Source organism: Bombina bombina, chromosome 1, assembly GCF_027579735.1.
Source record: "Bombina bombina isolate aBomBom1 chromosome 1, aBomBom1.pri, whole genome shotgun sequence".
Lineage (NCBI taxonomy): Eukaryota > Metazoa > Chordata > Amphibia > Anura > Bombinatoridae > Bombina > Bombina bombina.
In genome coordinates, this window is record NC_069499.1 from 304,805,448 (window position 1) to 304,829,997 (window position 24,550).

General features: G+C 43.4%; 1 protein-coding gene across 1 annotated transcript in view; it reads left to right on the forward strand.

Moving 5' to 3' along the window:
* The window catches only part of CLASP1 (cytoplasmic linker associated protein 1), a 905,754-nt gene that overhangs the window by 165,374 nt on the left and 715,830 nt on the right, over positions 1-24,550 (forward strand). Inside the window, exons 9-10 of the mRNA XM_053712150.1 lie at positions 11,044-11,196; positions 17,679-17,755. Coding sequence (XP_053568125.1) covers positions 11,044-11,196; positions 17,679-17,755 — 230 coding nt within the window. The remainder of the gene's footprint in view (positions 1-11,043; positions 11,197-17,678; positions 17,756-24,550) is intronic.

Genomic DNA, 24,550 nt, shown 5'->3' on the forward strand with positions numbered 1-24,550 from the left:
CACAGTCACTCACTGGCTCACTGGAGGATCGAAACTCGGGAAAACTGCATATGCAGCGTTTTCTTGTCTGGATGCACAGTCTGCACGCCCAAATACGTTGAATGGTGTATTTGGGCGCGGAGACCGTGCATCCTGCTGGCCAGCTTTCTATTCATGGTGGGAGGGAGCCGATGTGCTTGCTGCTGCACCGGACAAGAAAACGCTGCTAGTCCATTCAGCAGTGCATGGCCGTCTCTTCTTCCAGCTAGATCCGACATGACTGCCCCCCGGCCCCCCCTCAGCCTGAGCTCAGTCAGTCACCATGTGCTAGTACAGCACTGGTAAGTCACTGCCACCCCCCTTACTCGCATGTGGCCGTCGCGGAGCCCTCCTGTATGTCATAGGTGACATCATAGTGGGTAGGGTTATAAATTACATACTCACGGTTTTTAAACTGAAAGGTTTTTCTGAAAGGATTGTTGATACTCTCGTTTTAGCTCATACGCTGGTGTATCGTTGCACCTATCATAAGGGGTGCAGGACCTACTTCTTCTGATATGAAGAGCGGGTATTCTCCTGGCATAAGGCCAGGTTTTCCAGGATGCTCTGGAGAAGGGCTTTTTCTGTTAGCTCTCTTAGGGGACAGTTTTCTGCCCTATCTGTTTTTTTAATGCTCAAGAGGCTCATAGAGCTTCCAGATGTCCAGCCTTTGGTTCAGGCTTTGACTAGATCAGGCCTGTGTTTAGATCTAGTGCTCCTCTTTGGAGTTTACATCTTGTTCTAAGTTTTGCAGAAGGCTCAGTTTGGGCTTATGCATGGTGTTGACATTGACATTTTCTGTCTGGGAAGGTTCTTTTTCTACTGACAATTGCTTCGGCACACAGAGTTTCTGAGATGGCTGCCTTGCATTGTGAGTTTCCTTACCTGGTTTTTCATGCGGCTAAGGCTGTTCTTCATACTGGGTTAGGTTTTCTTCCAATGGTTGTTTCAGATTGCAACATCAATCAGGAGATTGGGGTTCCATCCTTGTGTCCTAATCCTTCTCTTCGAAGGAGCAATTATTTCATAACTTGGATGTGGTTCGGGCCTTGAAGTTATATCTTCAGGCTACAAGGATGTTTCGTCAGACTTTTTCCTTATTTGTGTCTATTCTGAGAAGCGTAAGGGGCAGGAAGCCTCGTCCACTTCTTTGTTTTTCTGGTTGAGGAGCGTTATTCGTTTAGCTTATGAGTCAGCGGGACGCAAGCCTCTTCAGAGGATTAAGGCTCATTCAACTAGAGCTGTGGTTTCCTCTTGTGTCTTTTGAGAATGAGGCCTCCATGGATTAGTTGTAGGGGGACTCCCCGGTCTTCCTTACATATTTTTTTTCAAGATTTTACATATTTGACATTTTGGCTTCGGCAGAAGCAGCTTTTGGGAGAAAGGGTTTTGAAGGCTGTGGTGCCCTTAGAACAGGGTCAATCAAATGATTGTTCCAGGAGCTAGTATCCTCCTGCATTTCCAATGGGGTGTATGGTCTTTCTGAAGCTTAGACCAAAGCATGTTTAAACATTCTGTAAGTAGATAGAGTATTATATTTTCTCCAACCTGATCAGACAGTACATGCTTTGTGTATCATGTTCTCTAGTCAGGACAGAATTTTTCTTCTTAGATTTGCTTGCTCTTTCTGAAACTTCTTGATACTAGATTTTATTAAACCCCCCCCCCCCCACTGCTCATATCCTCACTATATATTCTGTATTCGAGGATATATTGCCATGCTCTACTTTTGAGTTACAAGATTTTCTAGGAAGTTTATATGTATTTATGATAAGGAAAGTGGCAGCTTTTAAAATGTGTTTTTTTTTTTTTGTTCAATTTAACCCTGAGCATGTAGGCCTCTTGACACAAGTTTTTACCTGGTATTATAAGTGGGATAACTGCATAGTGTTTCCTTGTGGAAGCATGCATATTGTATGTAGTAAATATCCCATCATGTTTTGTTGGTGTATCTTATTTATTTCTACTGTAACATGTGTTTTCCATGTTGTCCAGTCCTGCATTAGACATGCCCTTTACATACTTCAGTTCTCTGTTGTGTTTTTATATGTGCTGACTTTTGTGAGACGGCTTTGTGTGTATGCAGCTATATCCTATGGATTCATGAATTTAAGCTGTTTTTTTCTCTGTCTTTTTTAATGGCAACAACATTAAATGTTATGTATCCTATTGCTACATGGATCAGGTGAATATTACATGTTTTGCTGTTTGTTATTACATTGTGCTGTTGAGAGAAGCTTTTATGCTTTAAAAACCAAGAATGATATCCAGTGATTTTCTGTTCCCATTCTTAAGGAATAGTTCCAGCCCAGCTAAAATTCTGTTTTCCTTTTAAAATGTTAAAGGGATAGGAAAGTCAAAATTAAAGTTGCATGGGCCATGATTCAGATAGAGCATGTCATTTTAAGACACTTTTAAATTCACTTCTATTTTCAAATTTGCTTTGTTCTGTTAGTATCCCTTGTTAAAAAATGAATATGCACATCATACACTAGTGGGAGCTGCTGCTAATTGGTGCCTGCACACATTTTTCTGTTGTGATTGACTAAATAGATATTTTCAGCTTCTTGTCAGTAGTGCAATGCTGTCCCTTCTGCAATGGATAACAAGAGAATGAAGAAAATGTAATAATATAATTAAATTAGAAAGTTGTTTAAAATGGTATGTTCTATCTGAATCATAAAAGAACATTTTGGGGTTTACTATCCCTTTAATCTCTCTTCCACATGTTCAGCAACATATACAGCATAGTCACTCAAGACTAATATTTTTTTCCAGGCATATGTATAATCCCTTTAAAAGATTGTCTTATTTTGGGCCAAGCTTGGAATATTTAATTAGAGATCATACGGTTTCCGTTTATGGCAAGGGTTTTGCTTATTTTTTTTTCTTCTGGTTCTGGAAAATTATTTTGGATCTTTAGGTCTCCATTGTAGACACTGTTAAAAGGACATACAAATTCAAAAAGAAAATGTTCTATGTTAATCATCAACTAGCTCCCAGTAGTGAAGGCTATGTACACATTCTTTTTCATTTAAAATTGTCTCAAAGTTACATGATCTGTCTGAATCTTGCAAGTTTAAAGGGACACTAAATGCAATTTTTTTCTTTTGTGATTCAGATAGAGCATGCAATTGTAAGCAACTTTCTAATTTACTCCTATTTTCAATTTTTCCTCGTTCCATTGCTATCTTTATTTCAAAAGCAGGAATGTAAAGCTTAAGAGTTGGCCCATTTTTGGTTGAGAACCTGGCTTATGCTTGCTTATTGGTTTGCTAAATATAGCCACCAATAAGCAAGCGCTATTCAGGGTTCTGAACCTAAAATGGGCTGGCTCCTAAGCTTTACATTCCTGCTTTTTAAATAAAGATAGCAAAAAAATTATAGTAGGAGTGAATTAGAAAGTTGATTAAAATTGCATGCACTATCTGAATCATGAAAGAGAGAATTTGGGTATAGTATCCCTTTAATTTTTACTTTCCCTTTAACAAAAAGTATAAGGTCTTCAAATGTGTCACGTTTTTAGATAAACACTATTGTAATACCTGCTGTTTTTGTATTCATTATAACTCAGTATAGTGGTACTGCTTACTTGCTGCAAATGTCTGGCCTATCCCTTTTTGCTGCCATGGCAGCTTCTGGTCATTTAGGACTCTGCCATTCAGACTCCCTATACACAATGATAGCATTGTCTCAGGGGACGTATGGTCTGTGACTCGCATACGTTCATGGAGTCCTCCTTTTATATCATCAGTATTCCTGCTTCACACATTTTATTATCTGATCTATTGCTGCCATTCTGTATTATTAGGTCCAGTCTTGCTCTAAACTTGCCCATGGATTTCTGAGATTGTATGTTCCATTATTTATGTATGTTCGTGAAGTGTAGGTGTTTTCCTGACTGAGGGTCATTGTGTTTGCCTTCATATCCTTAATATGGCAATTTTTTGCCTGCTGGAGTTATTTTCTTCTTAAATGGAAAGAGTCCACAGCTACATTCATTACTTTTGGGAAATAAGAACCTGGCCACCAGGAGGAGGCAGACACACCCCAGCCAAAGGCTTTAATACTCCTCCCACTCCCCTCATGTCCCAGGAGGTTGTTAGAGAAGTGTCAGAATTTTTATTTTTGTTTTTGTCTCTTATGGAGAGTAGTACTCTTTGGCATAGGACAGGAGTTTTAAGTAATCCTGTCAGTCTCTCAGTGAGGACTTGGATTAAAGTTAGTGTCCGGAGATGCAGGTAGAGTCTTTCTGTGAAACCATCCCGACTCATGTTAACAGCTCCCCAAGCAATCGGCGTTGTCGAACTTCACTCCGCTGCCTGCTTTCTTCTCTCAAGTCCATGGCGGAAGCGATGCTACTATCTGTCACGCTTGAAGGGCTGTGTTCCTGTTCCACGGTGTATATTCCGGTAAGATCGTTTCATTTTACTTTATTCATGAATGTACTGTAATATGAATGTTTTCCCGAGAGGCTACCACCTTACGGGTCTAACTTATCATAGGGGTCTCAGTGAGTCTCCTTTAGTATCTTGGAATCAAGGGTTAATATCTCCTGAGGGGTGTTATTGAACAGGTGTTTTATAATCCTGTTTATGTGATTCAACCTGCTTATGTGTGATGTTTACTGGGCTCGTGGTTTGGAACATTGAGGCCTTTGGAAGTGACGCAATCTTATGGTTAGGTGTGCTTTTTTGGACTCTACGGTTCACCTTGTGGTCGGGCGTGGTTGCACTCCGTCCTCCATTTCCGCATTCCTGGCCCTGTTACGTAGGAAATTTTCTAGTCCGCAGGGGTCTGGTCATAGGAGGTTGTGAGTGCCCTAGCCATTGTGGGTGTCGGGTGCCGTTTTTGTTTTACTACTTTAGTCCATATTTGTATATCCTCTATCCAGTTATGGAGGATTCTTATGCCGAGACAGTGCAAATTTCAGATTCAGTTACGGCGGTTTCTGATACTGAGACTATTTTGATTTCAGATTCTGTGTCCGGCAACCAGTTTTGTTCCCTATGCCATAGGAGAGCGCCTTGTTCCTCTGGCTCGGGAAACGGGTCAGCTGAGCCATTCGCCTCTGGGGGTCCTGTCCTCCGAGAGGCGAGTTCTCTACCAATCCATACTTCTACTCATGCGGGTAACCCAGTTTATGATTCCTCCACATACCCCCCCTCCACTTTTTTCTGTGTATACTAATCAGGTGCCTTGGGATACCTGTTTTCTGCATCCAGCGCATAGACTTATTTCATTTCTTGTAATATTATGATTCCTCCATGCAGGGTGGCGTGTTCCCCCCGGAGGTTGCAGCATATTTTCGCTTCCACATAATGTTGGCGATTATTCGTCTGCCGAGTCCAGACGTTTATTTGCGCTTGTGCTCGTGCCCCATTGTTCCGGCTCTTCCACCTTGGGGAGGGCCTCTACAGTTCCCTGCGGTTGTAGCTGTTCCTGAGTGTTGTGCCTTTCATTACAAGATTGCGTGCCTTCGCTTATTGCTAAGACATGTTTTTCAGTTATTAAATGACACTATCCTTATCAGATACAGGGATTTTCAGTCTGCTAATTCGAATGGTGCACCTCATTAGACATGTGGGGATGAGGTAATCTCCCGATTGTCATTTTGAGATATTTCCCAGTTTATGGAAGATTGGGCTCCGTTTGGCTGGTCCTGCGGGTAGGCCTGTGTCCTTTTGGGCGTTAATCTCCGGGTTGCCTTATATTTTATTTTTATCCGATGGGATGTCTTTTATTTTGTTATTGTTTCCTTCAGGAACCATCTGGGATCGATACTCTTTTTTTATTATTTGTTAGTCCTATGTTAAAGTTGTCTGTTTTTCCTTTCTTCCCCTCTGAGCGAGGTTTTTAGGCAGCTTGCCGGTTAGGACCCTGAGTGCAGGCCGGTCCTGTTGGGTTCATTCTGTCTTGCGGCTGTTCAGACATGTGGCGCTCTTCTGCTCGGCTGGTTTGGTAGAAGCGCCGAGTGCTCAGGTTATCATTGGCTTACATGTTCAACTAAGCATTCGAAAGGACCTGTGGGTCCGTGAGGCAGGAAGGATTGTTTCAGTCCTTATAGCCTTTGGTCATAGATGACAGGGTTAGGGGAGTTTCCACTGCGTCACTCTGACATCTGATATCATCAGAACCTAGAGTTTCCTCCCCCATGCGGTGGAGGGTTGGAGGGCTTAGTTCCCCTTTACCGCAGTTTGAACGGTTTGGCCTTCAGTTTTGGTGCTCTGGATTTGTCCTTTTGGGGCTTGACCCAACAGCTTGGGATAGCTGTCTAGCATGCGGAAGGTTTGCAGTTTGAAACCAGTTGCGGCTCTTGGCACCTTGAAGGTGGTGTGTGTAAGCTGTTTATAGTGTATCTAGATGCAGCTCTTGCTCTTGATGTGTGCTGTCTGACTGAGTTATGAGAACTTTGGGTCTTCTTCCATGGTCTCCGGGTGAGTTAGATCTCCTTTTAGGGATCTACGTTTCCGGGTGATGGACTTTGTTTAGCTCGGGGTTTCCCGGAGCTTGGAAGGCTTAGCCCCTTTCTATTCCCTGTATCCTCTGTTTGTGGTGGAGGTGCTGGGGAGGGTGTTTTTGACCTCAAGGTATCTTTTGTGCTGTCCTGAGGCTTTGAGAAGTCTCTTCATACAACTTCTCGCCTTGCTCCTTGGAGCATTGGACTTTAGCTAGGGGGGTTCCTTTGGTTGGGGCTTTCGAGTTCTTCTCGCTATCCAGATTCTCTGGATATGCATCCATATCCCTTGTGTCTGGCTTTTTGGGGCAGTTGGGGTGTTCAGTTCTTGGGTAAGGTTTGCCTAAACTATTAGGTGCCCAGACCTGTTTTCTCCCTGAGACTTACGGTTGCTAAGGCTTCGCTTGGCTTTTTCCTGACCCAGTCTTGGGTTGTTTTGGAATCTTGGACCTCAGGGCTGGTTGGGGTGTTCCAAGGTGGGAACTTGGGCTATGTCTTTGCTCCATCTACCTGACCTGGTCATGGTTGGCCTGGTTTTCAGAGTGTTTATTACTCATTGCAACAAAGCAGCCCATGTAACCTAGTGGTTAGCTTTGTGCATTGCGCCTCAAGGGTTGTTGGTTCATACCCAGCTGCTGGCGCTAGATGCCCAATTTCTGGTGCGCCTTAGGGTTGCAATTCCCTTGGTCAGCTTGCTAGTGTAACCTGTGGATTCCCTGCTCTGCAGGCAAATGGGTTGGCTGTGTCTCTGCTTGGTAAGCTACTTGTAGGGGGGTCCTTTTCTAGGACATCTGTGTTTGGGATTTATCTTCCCATTAGCCGGTGGCCTCGGGCCTTGAGGACACTTGTTGCCCTTCCGTCTTCATCCCTTTTCTTTAGGGGATATTCTCCTCCCTTTCTTGGGGCTTCTCCTGGATTGGTAGGTGGAAAGGTGGGATGTTTCGTCCCCCCTGGAGTCTACGGTCTTGTTGTCTGTTTTAGAGTCGGGTTGTACCTGTACTCTGTGGGGATGGCTGTGCTATCCTTACGCTCGTTCCTGTACCATTTTCGGGATTCTTCTGTTTCCCTGTTTTGAAACCCTGAGGCTGGGTTGGTCCAGCTGGGTGTGGGTCTGAAGGTCAGGATGGCCGAGCGGTCTAAGGCGCTGCGTTCAGGTCGCAGTCTCCTCTGGATGTGTGAGCTTGTTGAGATCTATCCTGTTAGCTTAGTCTGCTGGATTTAGATATACAGAAGAGGGTTTACTCTTCCTTTGGGCTCTGAGTGTATACTCTCCTTCTCGGGAGGCCTTGATTGAGGTTTTGTGTCCCTATTATTATTTTTAGAGACCTGTGTGTAGGTTCGACGGCTTAGATTGCCTAGAGTGTGCCCTCTGTCTGGGGGTTGCTTTTGCAGTCTGTTTCTTGCTTGGCTGCTTCTACTTCCTCACAAGTACCCTTGGTGTCGTCCTGATATGGACTCTGTGTTTTCAACTCAGGGTTTTTCCCCTGGCTCTGTTACACATTTTTTGTGGTTGAATACTTTAATTGTCTATGTTCAGATGCTGAGAGGACTTTGCCTTCAGTTGCATTTCAGTGCTTGCAGGATGTTGGAGGACAGACTTTTCTGTCTCTGTGTCCGGTCTTGCCCCGGGTTTCGCTTGGTATAAGCGTGGCCTCCTTTTTTCTGTTTGGGCCCATTTGGGTTTTGTGAGCTGGGCTTGCTATTTGAGGTGTTCCTGTTATGGATTAGGGGACCTTTCGATTTCCTCAGTTCTCCTTTGCCTTGTCCCCTTGGGGGTTTAGGTTGGTGTCCCCTTTATTAGTGTGGGGTGAGTGGTGGGGGACCGTCTGGGCGATGGTGTCTCCTGGTGGACTGTTGACTCAGTCGAGTCTGTTTTGCGGTCTCTTGTTTGGCCTTCTGGACTAAGCTGTGGGTCAGTGTCCTTGGGGCTTTTCCTTTAAGTTTTTTCTCGGCTTCGGATGAAGCAGGTTTTTTTTTTTTTTACGGGTAGAGGTTCAGGCCTGGTGCCCTCATTATGGGCCGCCTATTGTACTCTCCCGTCTTGGCCATCAGTGTCCTCTATAGCTTGGGTATTGTTTTCCCAAAAGTAATGAATGCAGCTGTGGACTCTTTCCATTTAAGACGAAAAACATAAATTATGCTTACCTGATAATTTCCTTTTCTTGTGATGGAAAGAGTCCACAGCTCCCCACCCGTAATTTTCTGTGGGGCGTCCTTATTTTTTCTTCTGGCACCTTTCACCCTGATATTTATTCTACTGTTCCTTGTTCCTCGGCAGAATGACTGGGGGATGAGGGTAGTGGGAGGAGTATTTAAAGGGACATTATACACTCATTTTTTCTTTGCATAAATGTTTTGTAGATAATCTATTTATATAGCCCATAAAGTTTTTTTTTTTAAATTAATGTATAGTTTTGCTTATTTTTAAATAACATTGCTCTGATTTTCAGACTCCTAACCAAGCCCCAAAGTTTTATGTGAATACGCTCGACTACCTACTCCAGCTTGCTCCTGTTTGTGTAAAGGGTCTTTTCATATGCAAAAGAAGGGGGAGGGGGGGAGTGTCTTATTTGTCACTTGCAGTGGGCTTTCCAGCTACCTTTTCAACAGAGCCAAACTGACAGCTTCTAAGTAAGTTTTTAAACAGTTTTATACTGGATTTTTATATCAGTATCTGTGCATATTATTCTTTATAGTAGTGTCTATTACATGCAGTTACATGAAAATGAGTGTATACTGTCCCTTTAAGCCTTTGGCTGGGGTGTCTTTGCCTCCTCCTGGTGGCCAGGTTCTTATTTCCCAAAAGTAATGAATGCAGCTGTGGACTCTTTCCATCAGAAGAAAAGCAAATTATCAGGTAAGCATAATTTGTGTTTTTAGCATTTCTGACCTCACCTTATGTATGTATTGGTGCTTTTTTTAAAGAGCATAAATCTTGGAATTTTTACTGTATTTTACCTAAACTGCTTAAAGGTTTTTGCAGTATAGCTGTGACCAGCAGTACAGGAGTTATCACTAGAATGGTATTACCCTGTTCAGAGCAGCATGACACTCGGCTGTCAGTACATTTGTCAAGTGCTCGTCTTTGCATGGTCTAATCTGCATTATGGGAAGTAATCAACGTATTAGTGACTCTTGATCTTTGCTGGTACATGATGACTTCAGGAACCACAAAACTGACAACAGTGACTGTGCAGATAGTTCACCAGTATGAAGCTGATCAGTGGACTATCGTTGCTGTATATTTGTGTGAGTAAAACCTATGTTATGTTGTCAGTATAAGTTTTTGTTTGTGTTCCCAAGTATGTCTGTAGCATTGTTCTGATGTGATTTTTGCAGCAGTTGTATGTTTGCAAGGGTTATAATGTAGTATGCAATTTTTTTGTTTTTAAATACCCCAAATAAATGTTTCTAATATTCCAACATTATTTTTATTTATTGCATAATCATGCTTAAAAAAATAAATATAATTGGATGCAAGCTGTTTGTGAGTGTAAGTGAATTTTAAATGTGTGTTAGTATATTATTATTCATACAGTGGATGATGTGGAAAATATCCATCCGCTAAAGGTTAGATCCCAAATGACTGCGTTTATTTGTCAAGGCCAGACAACAGCTGTTTAGATGCTGTTGTAGATGTTCCTCAGGGACCATCGCTGGCTAGTAACAAAGTCCTAGCACGCCCAGTGGGTTTTACTTCAATTCCTGATTCCTCACACGTGTACCTATCAAAGCACTTGTCGGGGGAAGGTGTGTGCTGAACCGCAGGGATTCATTCTATCCAGCATGTCCCTTGCCTCTCTGCTCAGAGATCTGATTGGGTAGTGCTGGGATATTCATTGCTAAGCAGCTTCTTATGAGGACCTGACTAGGGAGGAGATGCTACGAAAGATAATTTGCCAAAGGATTTGTGCTCGTAAGATCTACGTGTTCATATGTAGCCTTTTCTCTGCTCTAGGCAGTAAAATTGTAGCCATGTCAGTTTAATAATTTGATTGCTATATTTTGCTATAACAAAATACTGCAGGTTAATGAAAAAATTACTGTATACATCCATATACAATTGCCCTATCTTTGTAATGTGTTTATCAGAAGCTGCTTTCTGTGGTGACTATTTTACACCGTCTTTATCTGCCTGGCTTCTATTGTCTTTCTGCATGAGGTGGTGTAGTGAAGCAGTACTCATGTTTCATAAGAACCTGTGTGTGGGGCTGCATCTTTCATTATTTCAATATGTTTGTTTAGTAACAAAAACTAAAACATTAAATGAATACATCATTTTCTTGTTTGTCTTCAGGATATAGAATTGAAAGTAAGATACCCTAATGGTGTTACTATACACTTCCTAGTGTTTTATTATTAAGTTTTTTTGTTTTTACCATATATAGCTTTATCCCAGTATTATTGCCTTCTGTTGTCAGTAGCAGATGGGTGTTATTAAAGGCCATGCACTCCATTTAACATTTAGCATTGTTTATCTTAAACAAAATGTCTCTGCATAAAACTCCATGCTAGCAACTCACATGTTGAATTACATCTAATATAGCTTTGTTTCTTGCCCTCTTTAGATAAAAACTTTGATGATGAAGATTCAGTTGATGGTAACAGACCTTCATCTGCCAGCTCTTCCACGTCTTCAAAGGCTCCTCCTGCTTCCCGCAAAGTAGTGAGCATGGCGCCCCCACGAAGACCTGGTACATCCACTCTCAGCGCCAAGACAGGTTGGTTCTTGGGCAGACCTTTGCCTGCAGTCTCTCCTACATTCCTCATACTATGTACTTTGTATTATCTTGCAGCTTTCCATGTCAAATCATAATTCCTTTTCTAATACGGATGTTAACCATTTCTCAGCCAATACCTCTAACCTATTATGTGCAGCTTTACTGGGTCACAAATTGTGTTTGTGTGTGTGTTGTATGAGAGTGTGTGGTGTGTGTGTGTGTTGTATGAGTGTGTTGTATGAGAGAGTGTGTGTGTGTGTTGTATGAGAGAGTGTGTGTGTGTGTTGTATGAGAGAGTGTGTGTGTGTGTGTGTGTGTTGTATGAGAGTGTGTGTGTGTGTGTGTGTGTGTTGTATGAGAGAGTGTGTGTGTGTGTGTGTTGTATGAGAGAGTGTGTGTGTGTGTGTGTTGTATGAGAGAGTGTGTGTGTGTTGTATGAGAGAGTGTGTGTTGGATGAGAGTGTGTGTGTTGGATGAGAGTGTGTGTGTTGGATGAGAGTGTGTGTGTTGGATGAGAGTGTGTGTGTTGGATGAGAGTGTGTGTGTTGGATGAGAGTGTGTGTGTTGGATGAGAGTGTGTGTGTTGGATGAGAGTGTGTGTGTTGGATGAGAGTGTGTGTGTTGGATGAGAGTGTGTGTGTTGGATGAGAGTGTGTGTGTTGGATGAGAGTGTGTGTGTTGGATGAGAGTGTGTGTGTTGGATGAGAGTGTGTGTGTTGGATGAGAGTGTGTGTGTTGGATGAGAGTGTGTGTGTTGGATGAGAGTGTGTGTGTTGGATGAGAGTGTGTGTGTTGGATGAGAGTGTGTGTGTTGGATGAGAGTGTGTGTGTTGGATGAGAGTGTGTGTGTTGGATGAGAGTGTGTGTGTTGGATGAGAGTGTGTGTGTTGGATGAGAGTGTGTGTGTTGTATGAGAGTGTGTGTGTTGGATGAGAGTGTGTGTGTTGGATGAGAGTGTGTGTGTTGGATGAGAGTGTGTGTGTTGGATGAGAGTGTGTGTGTTGGATGAGAGTGTGTGTGTTGGATGAGAGTGTGTGTGTTGGATGAGAGTGTGTGTGTTGGATGAGAGTGTGTGTGTTGGATGAGAGTGTGTGTGTTGGATGAGAGTGTGTGTGTTGGATGAGAGTGTGTGTGTTGGATGAGTGTGTGTGTGTTGGATGAGAGTGTGTGTGTTGGATGAGAGTGTGTGTGTTGGATGAGAGTGTGTGTGTTGGATGAGAGTGTGTGTGTTGGATGAGAGTGTGTGTGTTGGATGAGAGTGTGTGTGTTGGATGAGAGTGTGTGTGTTGTATGAGAGTGTGTGTGTTGTATGAGAGTGTGTGTGTTGTATGAGAGTGTGTGTGTTGTATGAGAGTGTGTGTGTTGTATGAGAGTGTGTGTGTTGTATGAGGATGTGTGTGTTTTGATGTGTGTGTTTTGATGTGTGTGTTGTATGAGTGTGTTGTATGAGAGTGTGTGAGTGTTGTATGAGAGTGTGTGAGTGTTGTATGAGAGTGTGTGAGTGTTGTATGAGAGTGTGTGAGTGTTGTATGAGAGTGTGTGAGTGTTGTATGAGAGTGTGTGTGTTGTATGAGAGTGTGTGTGTGTTGTATGAGAGTGTGTGTGTGTTGTATGAGAGTGTGTGTGTGTTGTATGAGAGTGTGTGTGTGTTGTATGAGAGTGTGTGTGTGTGGTATGAGAGTGTGTGTGTGTGGTATGAGAGTGTGTGTGTGTGGTGTGAGAGTGTGTGTGTGTGGTGTGAGAGTGTGTGTGTGTGGTGTGAGAGTGTGTGTGTGTGGTGTGAGAGTGTGTGTGTGTGGTGTGAGAGTGTGTGTGTGTGGTGTGAGAGTGTGTGTGTGTGGTGTGAGAGTGTGTGTGTGTGGTGTGAGAGTGTGTGTGTGTGGTGTGAGAGTGTGTGTGTGTGGTGTGAGAGTGTGTGTGTGTGGTGTGAGAGTGTGTGTGTGTGGTGTGAGAGTGTGTGTGTGTGGTGTGAGAGTGTGTGTGTGTGGTGTGAGAGTGTGTGTGTGTGGTGTGAGAGTGTGTGTGTGTGGTGTGAGAGTGTGTGTGTGTGGTGTGAGAGTGTGTGTGTGTGGTGTGAGAGTGTGTGTGTGTGGTGTGAGAGTGTGTGTGGTGTGAGAGTGTGTGTGTGTGAGAGTGTGTGTGTGTGAGAGTGTGTGTGTGTGAGAGTGTGTGTGTGTGAGAGTGTGTGTGTGTGAGAGTGTGTTGTGTGAGAGTGTGTTGTGTGAGAGTGTGTTGTGTGAGAGTGTGTGTGTGTTGTGTGAGTGTGTGTGTGTTGTGTGAGAGTGTGTGTGTGTTGTGTGAGAGTGTGTGTGTGTTGTGTGAGAGTGTGTGTGTGGTATGAGAGTGTGTGTGTGTGGTATGAGAGTGTGTGTGTGTGGTATGAGAGTGTGTGTGTGTGGTATGAGAGTGTGTGTGTGTGGTATGAGAGTGTGTGTGGTATGAGAGTGTGTGTGGTATGAGAGTGTGTGTGGTATGAGAGTGTGTGTGTGTGTGTGTGGTATGAGAGTGTGTGTGTGTGTGTGTGGTATGAGAGTGTGTGTGTGTGTGTGGTATGAGAGTGTGTGTGTGTGTGTGGTATGAGAGTGTGTGTGTGTGTGTGGTATGAGAGTGTGTGTGTGTGTGTGGTATGAGAGTGTGTGTGTGTGTGTGGTATGAGAGTGTGTGTGTGTGTGGTATGAGAGTGTGTGTGTGTGTGGTATGAGAGTGTGTGTGTGTGTGGTATGAGAGTGTGTGTGTGTGTGGTATGAGAGTGTGTGTGTGTGTGGTATGAGAGTGTGTGTGTGTGTGGTATGAGAGTGTGTGTGTGTGTGGTATGAGTGTGTGTGTGTGTGGTATGAGAGTGTGTGTGTGTGGTATGAGAGTGTGTGTGTGTGGTATGAGAGTGTGTGTGTGTGGTATGAGAGTGTGTGTGTGTGGTATGAGAGTGTGTGTGTGTGGTACGAGAGTGTGTGTGTGTGGTACGAGAGTGTGTGTGTGTGGTACGAGAGTGTGTGTGTGTGGTACGAGAGTGTGTGTGTGTGGTACGAGAGTGTGTGTGTGTGGTACGAGAGTGTGTGTGTGTGGTACGAGAGTGTGTGTGTGTGGTACGAGAGTGTGTGTGTGTGGTACGAGAGTGTGTGTGTGTGGTATGAGAGTGTGTGTGGGTGTGTGTGTGTTGTATGAGAGTGTGTGTGTGTGTTGGATGAGAGTGTGTGTGTGTTGGATGAGAGTGTGTGTGTGTTGGATGAGAGTGTGTGTGTGTTGGATGAGAGTGTGTGTGTGTTGGATGAGAGTGTGTGTGTGTTGGATGAGAGTGTGTGTGTGTTGGATGAGAGTGTGTGTGTGTTGGATGAGAGTGTGTGTGTGTTGGATGAGAGTGTGTGTGTGTTGGATGAGAGTGTGTGTGTGTTGGATGAGAGTGTGTGTGTGTTGGATGAGAGTGTGTGTGTGTTGGATGAGAGTGTGTGTGTGTTGGATGAGAGTGTGTGTGTGTTGGATGAGAGTGTGTGTGTGTTGGATGAGAGTGTGTGTGTGTTGGATGAGAGTGTGTGTGTGTTGGATGAGAGTGTGTGTGTGTTGGATGAGAGTGTGTGTGTGTTGGATGAGAGTGTGTGTGTGTTGGATGAGAGTGTGTGTGTGTTGGATGAGAGTGTGTGTGTGTTGGATGAGAGTGTGTGTGTGTTGGATGAGAGTGTGTGTGTGTTGGTTGAGAGTGTGTGTGTGTTGGATGAGAGTGTGTGTGTGTTGGATGAGAGTGTGTGTGTGTTGGATGAGAGTGTGTGTGTGTTGGATGAGAGTGTGTGTGTGTTGGATGAGAGTGTGTGTGTGTTGGATGAGAGTGTGTGTGTGTTGGATGAGAGTGTGTGTGTGTTGGATGAGAGTGTGTGTGTGTTGGATGAGAGTGTGTGTGTGTTGGATGAGAGTGTGTGTGTGTTGGATGAGAGTGTGTGTGTGTTGGATGAGAGTGTGTGTGTGTTGGATGAGAGTGTGTGTGTGTTGGATGAGAGTGTGTGTGTGTTGGATGAGAGTGTGTGTGTGTTGTATGAGAGTGTGTGTGTGTTGGATGAGAGTGTGTGTGTGTTGGATGAGAGTGTGTGTGTGTTGGATGAGAGTGTGTGTGTGTTGGATGAGAGTGTGTGTGTGTTGGTTGAGAGTGTGTGTGTGTTGGATGAGAGTGTGTGTGTGTTGGATGAGAGTGTGTGTGTGTTGGATGAGAGTGTGTGTGTGTTGGATGAGAGTGTGTGTGTGTTGGATGAGAGTGTGTGTGTGTTGGATGAGAGTGTGTGTGTGTTGGATGAGAGTGTGTGTGTGTTGGATGAGAGTGTGTGTGTGTTGGATGAGAGTGTGTGTGTGTTGGATGAGAGTGTGTGTGTGTTGGATGAGAGTGTGTGTGTGTTGGATGAGAGTGTGTGTGTGTTGGATGAGAGTGTGTGTGTGTTGGATGAGAGTGTGTGTGTGTTGGATGAGAGTGTGTGTGTGTTGGATGAGAGTGTGTGTGTGTTGGATGAGAGTGTGTGTGTGTTGGATGAGAGTGTGTGTGTGTTGGATGAGAGTGTGTGTGTGTTGGATGAGAGTGTGTGTGTGTTGGATGAGAGTGTGTGTGTGTTGGATGAGAGTGTGTGTGTGTTGGATGAGAGTGTGTGTGTGTTGGATGAGAGTGTGTGTGTGTTGGATGAGAGTGTGTGTGTGTTGGATGAGAGTGTGTGTGTGTTGGATGAGAGTGTGTGTGTGTTGGATGAGAGTGTGTGTGTGTTGGATGAGAGTGTGTGTGTGTTGGATGAGAGTGTGTGTGTGTTGGATGAGAGTGTGTGTGTGTTGGATGAGAGTGTGTGTGTGTTGGATGAGAGTGTGTGTGTGTTGGATGAGAGTGTGTGTGTGTTGGATGAGAGTGTGTGTGTGTTGGATGAGAGTGTGTGTGTGTTGGATGAGAGTGTGTGTGTGTTGGATGAGAGTGTGTGTGTGTTGGATGAGAGTGTGTGTGTGTTGGATGAGAGTGTGTGTGTGTTGGATGAGAGTGTGTGTGTGTTGGATGAGAGTGTGTGTGTGTTGGATGAGAGTGTGTGTGTGTTGGATGAGAGTGTGTGTGTGTTGGATGAGAGTGTGTGTGTGTTGGATGAGAGTGTGTGTGTGTTGGATGAGAGTGTGTGTGTGTTGGATGAGAGTGTGTGTGTGTTGGATGAGAGTGTGTGTGTGTTGGATGAGAGTGTGTGTGTGTTGGATGAGAGTGTGTGTGTGTTGGATGAGAGTGTGTGTGTGTTGGATGAGAGTGTGTGTGTGTTGGATGAGAGTGTGTGTGTGTTGGATGAGAGTGTGTGTGTGTTGGATGAGAGTGTGTGTGTGTTGGATGAGAGTGTGTGTGTGTTGGATGAGAGTGTGTGTGTGTTGGATGAGAGTGTGTGTGTGTTGGATGAGAGTGTGTGTGTGTTGGATGAGAGTGTGTGTGTGTTGGATGAGAGTGTGTGTGTGTTGGATGAGAGTGTGTGTGTGTTGGATGAGAGTGTGTGTGTGTTGGATGAGAGTGTGTGTGTGTTGGATGAGAGTGTGTGTGTGTTGGGGATGAGAGTGTGTGTGTGTGATATCTTTTTACACTTTAAAGTTTAACTACAATCAGGAATAAAGAACACCCACATTTTAGTCACTTTGCCAAAAATTCCAGCTATCTTGTATATTACTTCAGGCCAAGCATAAAAATAGGATCACAAAGGTATGTGGTATTACATTGGGTCTTGGGGAAAAAAGTTTTAAGAACCCTGCTTTAATTAACCTGCTGATAAGGATGTTTGTACTAGTTCTATTGGACACATTTTTGGAGGACATTTTGCAAAGTAAAGTAAACATGATGGCGAATGTGCTAGTTCCTGCAGCACTTCCTGAAGAAATGGAACAAGCGCTCTCAGTGGGGACAAACCATATTTTGTACTTCATAAAGACAAAGTATTCTTAAGCAGAGCTCCATAATTTCAATGATTACATTCTACATTCTTATTGTCCTGATAAGAAGATAGTGAATAGTATGCCATAGTATATATTGGATAATGTCAACGGTTTATGCTGTTATGTCAAAAGAACGTAATACTGAATGAAAACAAATCTGTTCTCTTCAGGGATGTATGAAATGCCACATACAAAAACTACTTCTTCAACTTTTATAGTACAATGCATTTCATGTGCATATTTATTGAAAATAATTCTAGTCCTAGAAGGGCTCAGGCTTTTTTCTACAAGTGCTTTCTTAAAGGGACATAAAACTTAGGATGGCGGTTTGCCTGACAACGTCTTGTTATGGCTTATTTTACATTCATTCATGTATCTGCAAATGTCTTGAAATTTTATAATTAAAAGGGTGACTGTTTATCTTACATTATTTCAGCCGCAATAAACATATACACTTTCAAATGCTAGCTACAATTCTCTGTTCATAATTGTTAATTCAACAGTTAAATAATCATCTGTGCTTTGTGTCCCTTTAACATTTATGATTGATTATCCCATTTTAAATGCAGGATCTACCAAAGAAGGTGCAGGAGCAGTGGATGAAGAAGATTTTATCAGAGCTTTTGAAGATGTCCCAACTATCCAAGTAAGTGCACATGTGCAGTAAACAGATTCCATCATCTGGCTCTGTTACCATGGAGATGAATCTGCTTGTTACTTGCCCCTCATCAGCCTCAGTTTTCTGCTATACATCGTGCTGTTAATGAACCTTTGCCAACCTTAATGACTCATCAGCATGTCCTGGTCTCCAAGTGGGACCCATTGATCTAAATACGAATTCTGGGAGGGGCATACCACAGGGTGCAGAGTAGAGTCTCCGAAGAGGAAGGTAACAAGCAAAGAATATAGTTGCTAGGGGTAGGTTGTGTGCAAATCATAGAGCTTTAGAAGGGACAGGTAGAAAGATTACAGTGTGCTTGTTTCAGCGAATAGTAAATCTGACACTAGCTACAGGTAAATTGGTGTTACTCGTGCTTGTGATCACAAAAGCATAATGCAAAGGAATACGCTCACCATTGCTGCTTCATATATCTTAAATGCAATAGTTTTTTTATTAGTAAACAACTGTGTGACATGATACAGCTTGCAAGAGCACTGTATACATGGTATCAAAAGGTTAATACTCTGTAAACATATACTTAATAAAGCAAACAGTGATTCAATCAAACAGGGACAAAACAGCTAATCCCTATCTACAGGAATTATTACGTCAATTTTTCTGTTAAAAAAATGTATATTCTAATACAGAAATCCAATATGCTTGTAATTTTACTTTCTTGATATTTATGCAACACATAAGTAACGGGTTGTAATGACACTAATACAGAGCTAATGAGAGTAAGTGCTCCTAACTCAGAGATAACACTCCTGCATAGAGCAACTGTTTCTGTCCTACTGGATAGACGGTGTAATGGAAAAATAATCTAAGCATATATCTTTGTGAAATTATGCCTTACTAAATATTAACAATGTTATTAAAGATTTAGGAGCTAGCAAGAACACTGAGCAGCCTAGCAAGGGTGTTTATATTGTGATATGTTCAATCATCTAAAACATAGGAGTAAGATGTCAAATTCTAGGAGCTGTAGCAGCCTTAATGCTGATTTCTTCTGTTAAGTGTGATCAGTCCACGGGTCATCATTACTTCTGGGATATTAACTCCTCCCCAACAGGAAGTGCAAGAGGATTCACCCAGCAGAGCTGCATATAGCTCCTCCCCCCTACGTCACTCCCAGTCATTCTCTTGCACCCAACAACTAGATAGGAGGTGTGAGAGGGCTATGGTGATTATACTTAGTTTTATATCTTCAATCAAAAGTTTGTTATTTTAAAATAGCACCGGAGTGTGTTATTACCTCTCTGGCAGAGTTTGAAGAAGAATCTACCAGAGTTTTTGCTATGATTTTAGCCGGAGTAGTTAAGATCATATTGCTGTTTCTCGGCCATCTGAGGAGAGGTAATCTTCAGATCAGGGGACAGCGGGCAGATGAATCTGCATAGAGGTATGTAGCAGCTTTTATTTTCTGACAATGGAATTGATGAGAAAATCCTGCCATACCGATATAATGTCATGTATGTATACTTTACACTTCAGAGAATTACACTGTAAGAAGTACATAAAGCTGTTTAATAACTAGAAATTATGTTTAACGTTTTTGCTGGAATGTAAAATCGTTTTCATTTGCTGAGGTACTGAGTGAATAAATGTTTGGGCACCATTTTTCCACTTGGCAGTTGCTTAAATCTGTTTTTTTCTGTCAGTTTCTGTTCTCCCTCACTGCTGTGTGTGAGGGGGAGGGGCGGTTTTGGCGCCTTTTTCTATGCATCAGTTTTTTCAGTCAGCAGCTCATTGTATTTCCTGCATGATCCGGTTCATCTCTACAGAACTCAGGGGTCTTCAAACTTATTTTGAGGGAGGTAATTTCTCTCAGCAGAGCTGTGAGAATTATAGTTGACTGTGATAAAAAAATGTTTATTCTGTAATTGTTTCCTGCTTTCAGAATTTGTTATCTTTGCTATTGGGATAAACCTTTGCTAAAGTTGTGTTGTTTACAAGGATTGAGGCTATAACTGTTTCAATTTATTAATTTTCAACTGTCATAGATTTTCTGTGCTTCTTAAAGGCACAGTACGTTTTTAATTGAATTGTATTCCAAGTTGCAAGTTTATTTGCTAGTGTGTTAAACATGTCTGATTCAGAGGATGATACCTGTGTCATTTGTTGCAATGCCAAAGTGGAGCCCAATAGAAATTTATGTACTAACTGTATTGATGCTACTTTAAATAAAAGTCAATCTGTACAAATTGAACAAATTTCACCAAACAACGAGGGGAGAGTTATGCCGACTAACTCGCCTCACGTGCCAGTACCTGCATCTCCCGCTCGGGAGGTGCGTGATATTGTAGCGCCGAGTACATCTGGCCGGCCATTACAAATCACATTACAGGATATGGCTTCTGTTATGACTGAAGTTTTGGCTAAATTACCAGAACTAAGGGGTAAGCGTGATCACTCTGGGGTGAGAACAGAGTGCGCTGATAATATTAGGGCCATGTCAGATACTGCGTCACAGGTTGCAGAACATGAGGACGGAGAACTTCATTCTGTGGGTGACGGTTCTGATCCAAACAGACTGGATTCAGATATTTCAAATTTTAAATTTAAACTGGAAAACCTCCGTGTATTACTAGGGGAGGTGTTAGCGGCTCTGAATGATTGTAACACAGTTGCAATACCAGAGAAAATGTGTAGGTTGGATAAATATTTTGCGGTACCGACGAGTACTGAGGTTTTTCCTATACCTAAGAGAATTACTGAAATTGTTTCTAAGGAGTGGGATAGACCCGGTGTGCCGTTCTCACCCCCTCCGATATTTAGAAAAATGTTTCCAATAGACGCCACCACACGGGACTTATGGCAAACGGTCCCTAAGGTAGAGGGAGCAGTTTCTACTTTAGCTAAGCGTACCACTATCCCGGTGGAGGATAGCTGTGCCTTTTCAGATCCAATAGATAAAAAATTAGAGGGTTACCTTAAGAAAATGTTTGTTCAACAAGGTTTTATATTGCAACCCCTTGCATGCATTGCGCCGATCACGGCTGCAGCGGCGTTCTGGATTGAGTCTCTGGAAGAGAACATTAGTTCAGCTACTCTGGACGACATTACGGACAGGCTTAGAGTCCTTAAACTAGCTAATTCATTCATTTCGGAGGCCGTAGTACATCTAACTAAACTTACGGCGAAGAATTCAGGATTCGCCATTCAGGCACGCAGGGCGCTGTGGCTAAAATCCTGGTCAGCTGATGTTACTTCTAAGTCTAAATTGCTTAATATACCTTTCAAAGGGCAGACCTTATTCGGGCCCGGGTTGAAAGAGATTATCGCTGACATTACAGGAGGTAAAGGCCATGCCCTGCCTCAGGACAAAGCCAAAACTAAGACTAGACAGTCTAATTTTCGTTCCTTTCGTAATTTCAAAGCAGGAGCAGCATCAACTTCCTCTGCACCAAAACAGGAAGGAGCTGTTGCTCGCTACAGACAAGGCTGGAAACCTAACCAGTCCTGGAACAAGGGCAAGCAGACCAGGAAACCTACTGCTGCCCCTAAAACGTCATGAATTGAGGGCCCCCGATCCGGGATCGGATCTAGTGGGGGGCAGGCTTTCTCTCTTCGCCCAGGCTTGGGCAAGAGATGTCCAGGATCCCTGGGCGCTAGAAATAATATCTCAGGGATACCTTCTGGACTTCAAATCCTCTCCTCCAAGAGAGAGATTTCATCTGTCAAGGTTGTCAACAATCCAGACAAAGAAAGAGGCGTTTCTACGCTGCGTACAAGAGCTCTTGTTAATGGGAGTAATCCACCCAGTTCCACGATCGGAACAGGGACAGGGGTTTTACTCAAATCTGTTTGTGGTTCCCAAAAAAGAGGGAACTTTCAGACCAATCCTGGACTTAAAGATCCTAAACAAATTTCTAAGAGTTCCATCGTTCAAGATGGAAACTATTCGAACAATTTTGCCCATGATCCAAGAGGGTCAGTACATGACCACAGTGGATTTAAAGGATGCTTACCTTCACATACCGATTCACAGAAATCATTACCGGTATCTAAGGTTTGCCTTTCTAGACAGGCATTACCAATTTGTAGCTCTTCCATTCGGATTGGCTACGGCTCCAAGAATCTTCACAAAGGTTCTGGGCACTCTTCTGGCGGTACTAAGACCGCGAGGAATTTCAGTAGCTCCGTACCTAGACGACATACTGATACAAGCTTCAAGCTTTCAAACTGCCAAATCTCATACAGAGTTAGTACTGGCATTTCTAAGGTCACATGGATGGAAGGTGAACGAAAAGAAAAGTTCACTCGTTCCACTCACAAGAGTTCCCTTCCTGGGGACTCTTATAGATTCTGTAAAAATGAAGATTTACCTGACAGAGGACAGGTTAACAAGACTTCAAAGTGCTTGCCGCACCCTTCATTCCATTCAACACCCGTCAGTGGCTCAATGCATGGAGGTAATTGGCTTAATGGTAGCGGCAATGGACATAGTACCCTTTGCTCGCCTACACCTCAGACCACTGCAACTGTGCATGCTAAGTCAGTGGAATGGGGATTACTCAGACTTATCCCCTTCTCTGAATCTGGATCAAGAGACCAGAAATTCTCTTCTCTGGTGGCTTTCTCGGCCACATCTGTCCAGGGGGATGCCATTCAGCAGACCAGACTGGACAATTGTAACAACAGACGCCAGCCTTCTAGGTTGGGGTGCCGTCTGGAATTCTCTGAAAGCTCAGGGACAATGGAGTCAGGAGGAGAGTCTCCTGCCAATAAACATTCTGGAATTGAGAGCAGTTCTCAATGCCCTCCTGGCTTGGCCCCAGTTGACAACGCGGGGTTTCATCAGGTTTCAGTCGGACAACATCACGACTGTAGCTTACATCAACCATCAGGGAGGGACACGAAGCTCCCTAGCTATGATGGAAGTATCAAAGATAATTCGCTGGGCAGAGTCTCACTCTTGCCACCTGTCAGCAATCCACATCCCGGGAGTGGAGAACTGGGAGGCGGATTTCTTAAGTCGTCAGACTTTTCATCCAGGGGAGTGGGAACTTCATCCGGAGGTCTTTGCCCAAATACTTCGACGTTGGGGCAAACCGGAGATAGATCTCATGGCGTCTCGACAGAACGCCAAGCTTCCTCGTTACGGGTCCAGATCCAGGGATCCAGAAGCAGTCCTGATAGATGCCCTGACAGCACCTTGGGACTTCAGGATGGCTTACGTGTTTCCACCCTTCCCGATGCTTCCTCGATTGATTGCCAGAATCAAACAAGAGAGAGCATCAGTGATTCTAATAGCACCTGCGTGGCCACGCAGGACTTGGTATGCAGATCTGGTGGACATGTCATCCTGTCCAACTTGGTCTCTACCTCTGAAACAGGACCTTCTGATTCAGGGTCCCTTCAAACATCAAAGTCTAACTTCTCTGAAGCTGACTGCTTGGAAATTGAACGCTTGATTTTATCAAGACGTGGGTTTTCTGAGTCAGTTATTGATACCTTAATACAGGCTAGGAAACCTGTTACCAGAAAGATTTACCATAAGATATGGCGTAAATACCTATATTGGTGTGAATCCAAAGGTTACTCTTGGAGTAAGGTTAGGATTCCTAGGATATTGTCTTTTCTACAAGAAGGTTTAGAAAAGGGTTTATCCGCTAGTTCATTAAAGGGACAGATCTCAGCTCTGTCCATTCTGTTACACAAACGTCTGTCAGAAATTCCTGACGTCCAGGCTTTTTGTCAGGCTTTGGCCAGGATTAAGCCTGTGTTTAAAACGGTTGCTCCACCATGGAGTTTAAACCTTGTTCTTAATGTTTTACAGGGCGTTCCATTTGAACCCCTTCATTCCATTGATATAAAGTTGTTATCTTGGAAAGTTCTATTTTTAATGGCTATTTCCTCGGCTCGAAGAGTCTCTGAGTTATCAGCCTTACATTGTGATTCTCCTTATTTGATTTTTCATTCGGATAAGGTAGTTCTGCGTACTAAACCTGGGTTCTTACCTAAGGTAGTTACTAACAGGAATATCAATCAAGAGATTGTTGTTCCTTCTTTATGCCCAAATCCTTCTTCGAAGAAGGAACGTCTACTGCACAACCTGGATGTAGTCCGTGCTCTAAAATTTTACTTACAGGCAACTAAGGAATTTCGACAAACGTCTTCTCTGTTTGTCGTTTACTCTGGGCAGAGGAGAGGTCAAAAAGCTTCTGCTACCTCTCTTTCTTTTTGGCTTCGTAGCATAATTCGTTTAGCTTATGAGACTGCTGGACAGCAGCCTCCTGAAAGGATTACAGCTCATTCCACTAGAGCTGTGGCTTCTACTTGGGCCTTTAAGAATGAGGCCTCTGTTGAACAGATTTGCAAGGCTGCAACTTGGTCTTCGCTTCATACTTTTTCCAAATTTTACAAATTTGACACTTTTGCTTCATCGGAGGCTATTTTTGGGAGAAAGGTTCTTCAGGCAGTGGTTCCTTCTGTATAAAGAGCCTGCCTATCCCTCCCGTCATCCGTGTACTTTTGCTTTGGTATAGGTATCCCAGAAGTAATGATGACCCGTGGACTGATCACACTTAACAGAAGAAAACATAATTTATGCTTACCTGATAAATTCCTTTCTTCTGTAGTGTGATCAGTCCACGGCCCGCCCTGTTTTAAGGCAGGTAATATTTTTTAATTTATACTCCAGTCACCACTTCACCCTTGGCTTTTCCTTTCTCGTTGGTCCTTGGTCGAATGACTGGGAGTGACGTAGGGGGGAGGAGCTATATGCAGCTCTGCTGGGTGAATCCTCTTGCACTTCCTGTTGGGGAGGAGTTAATA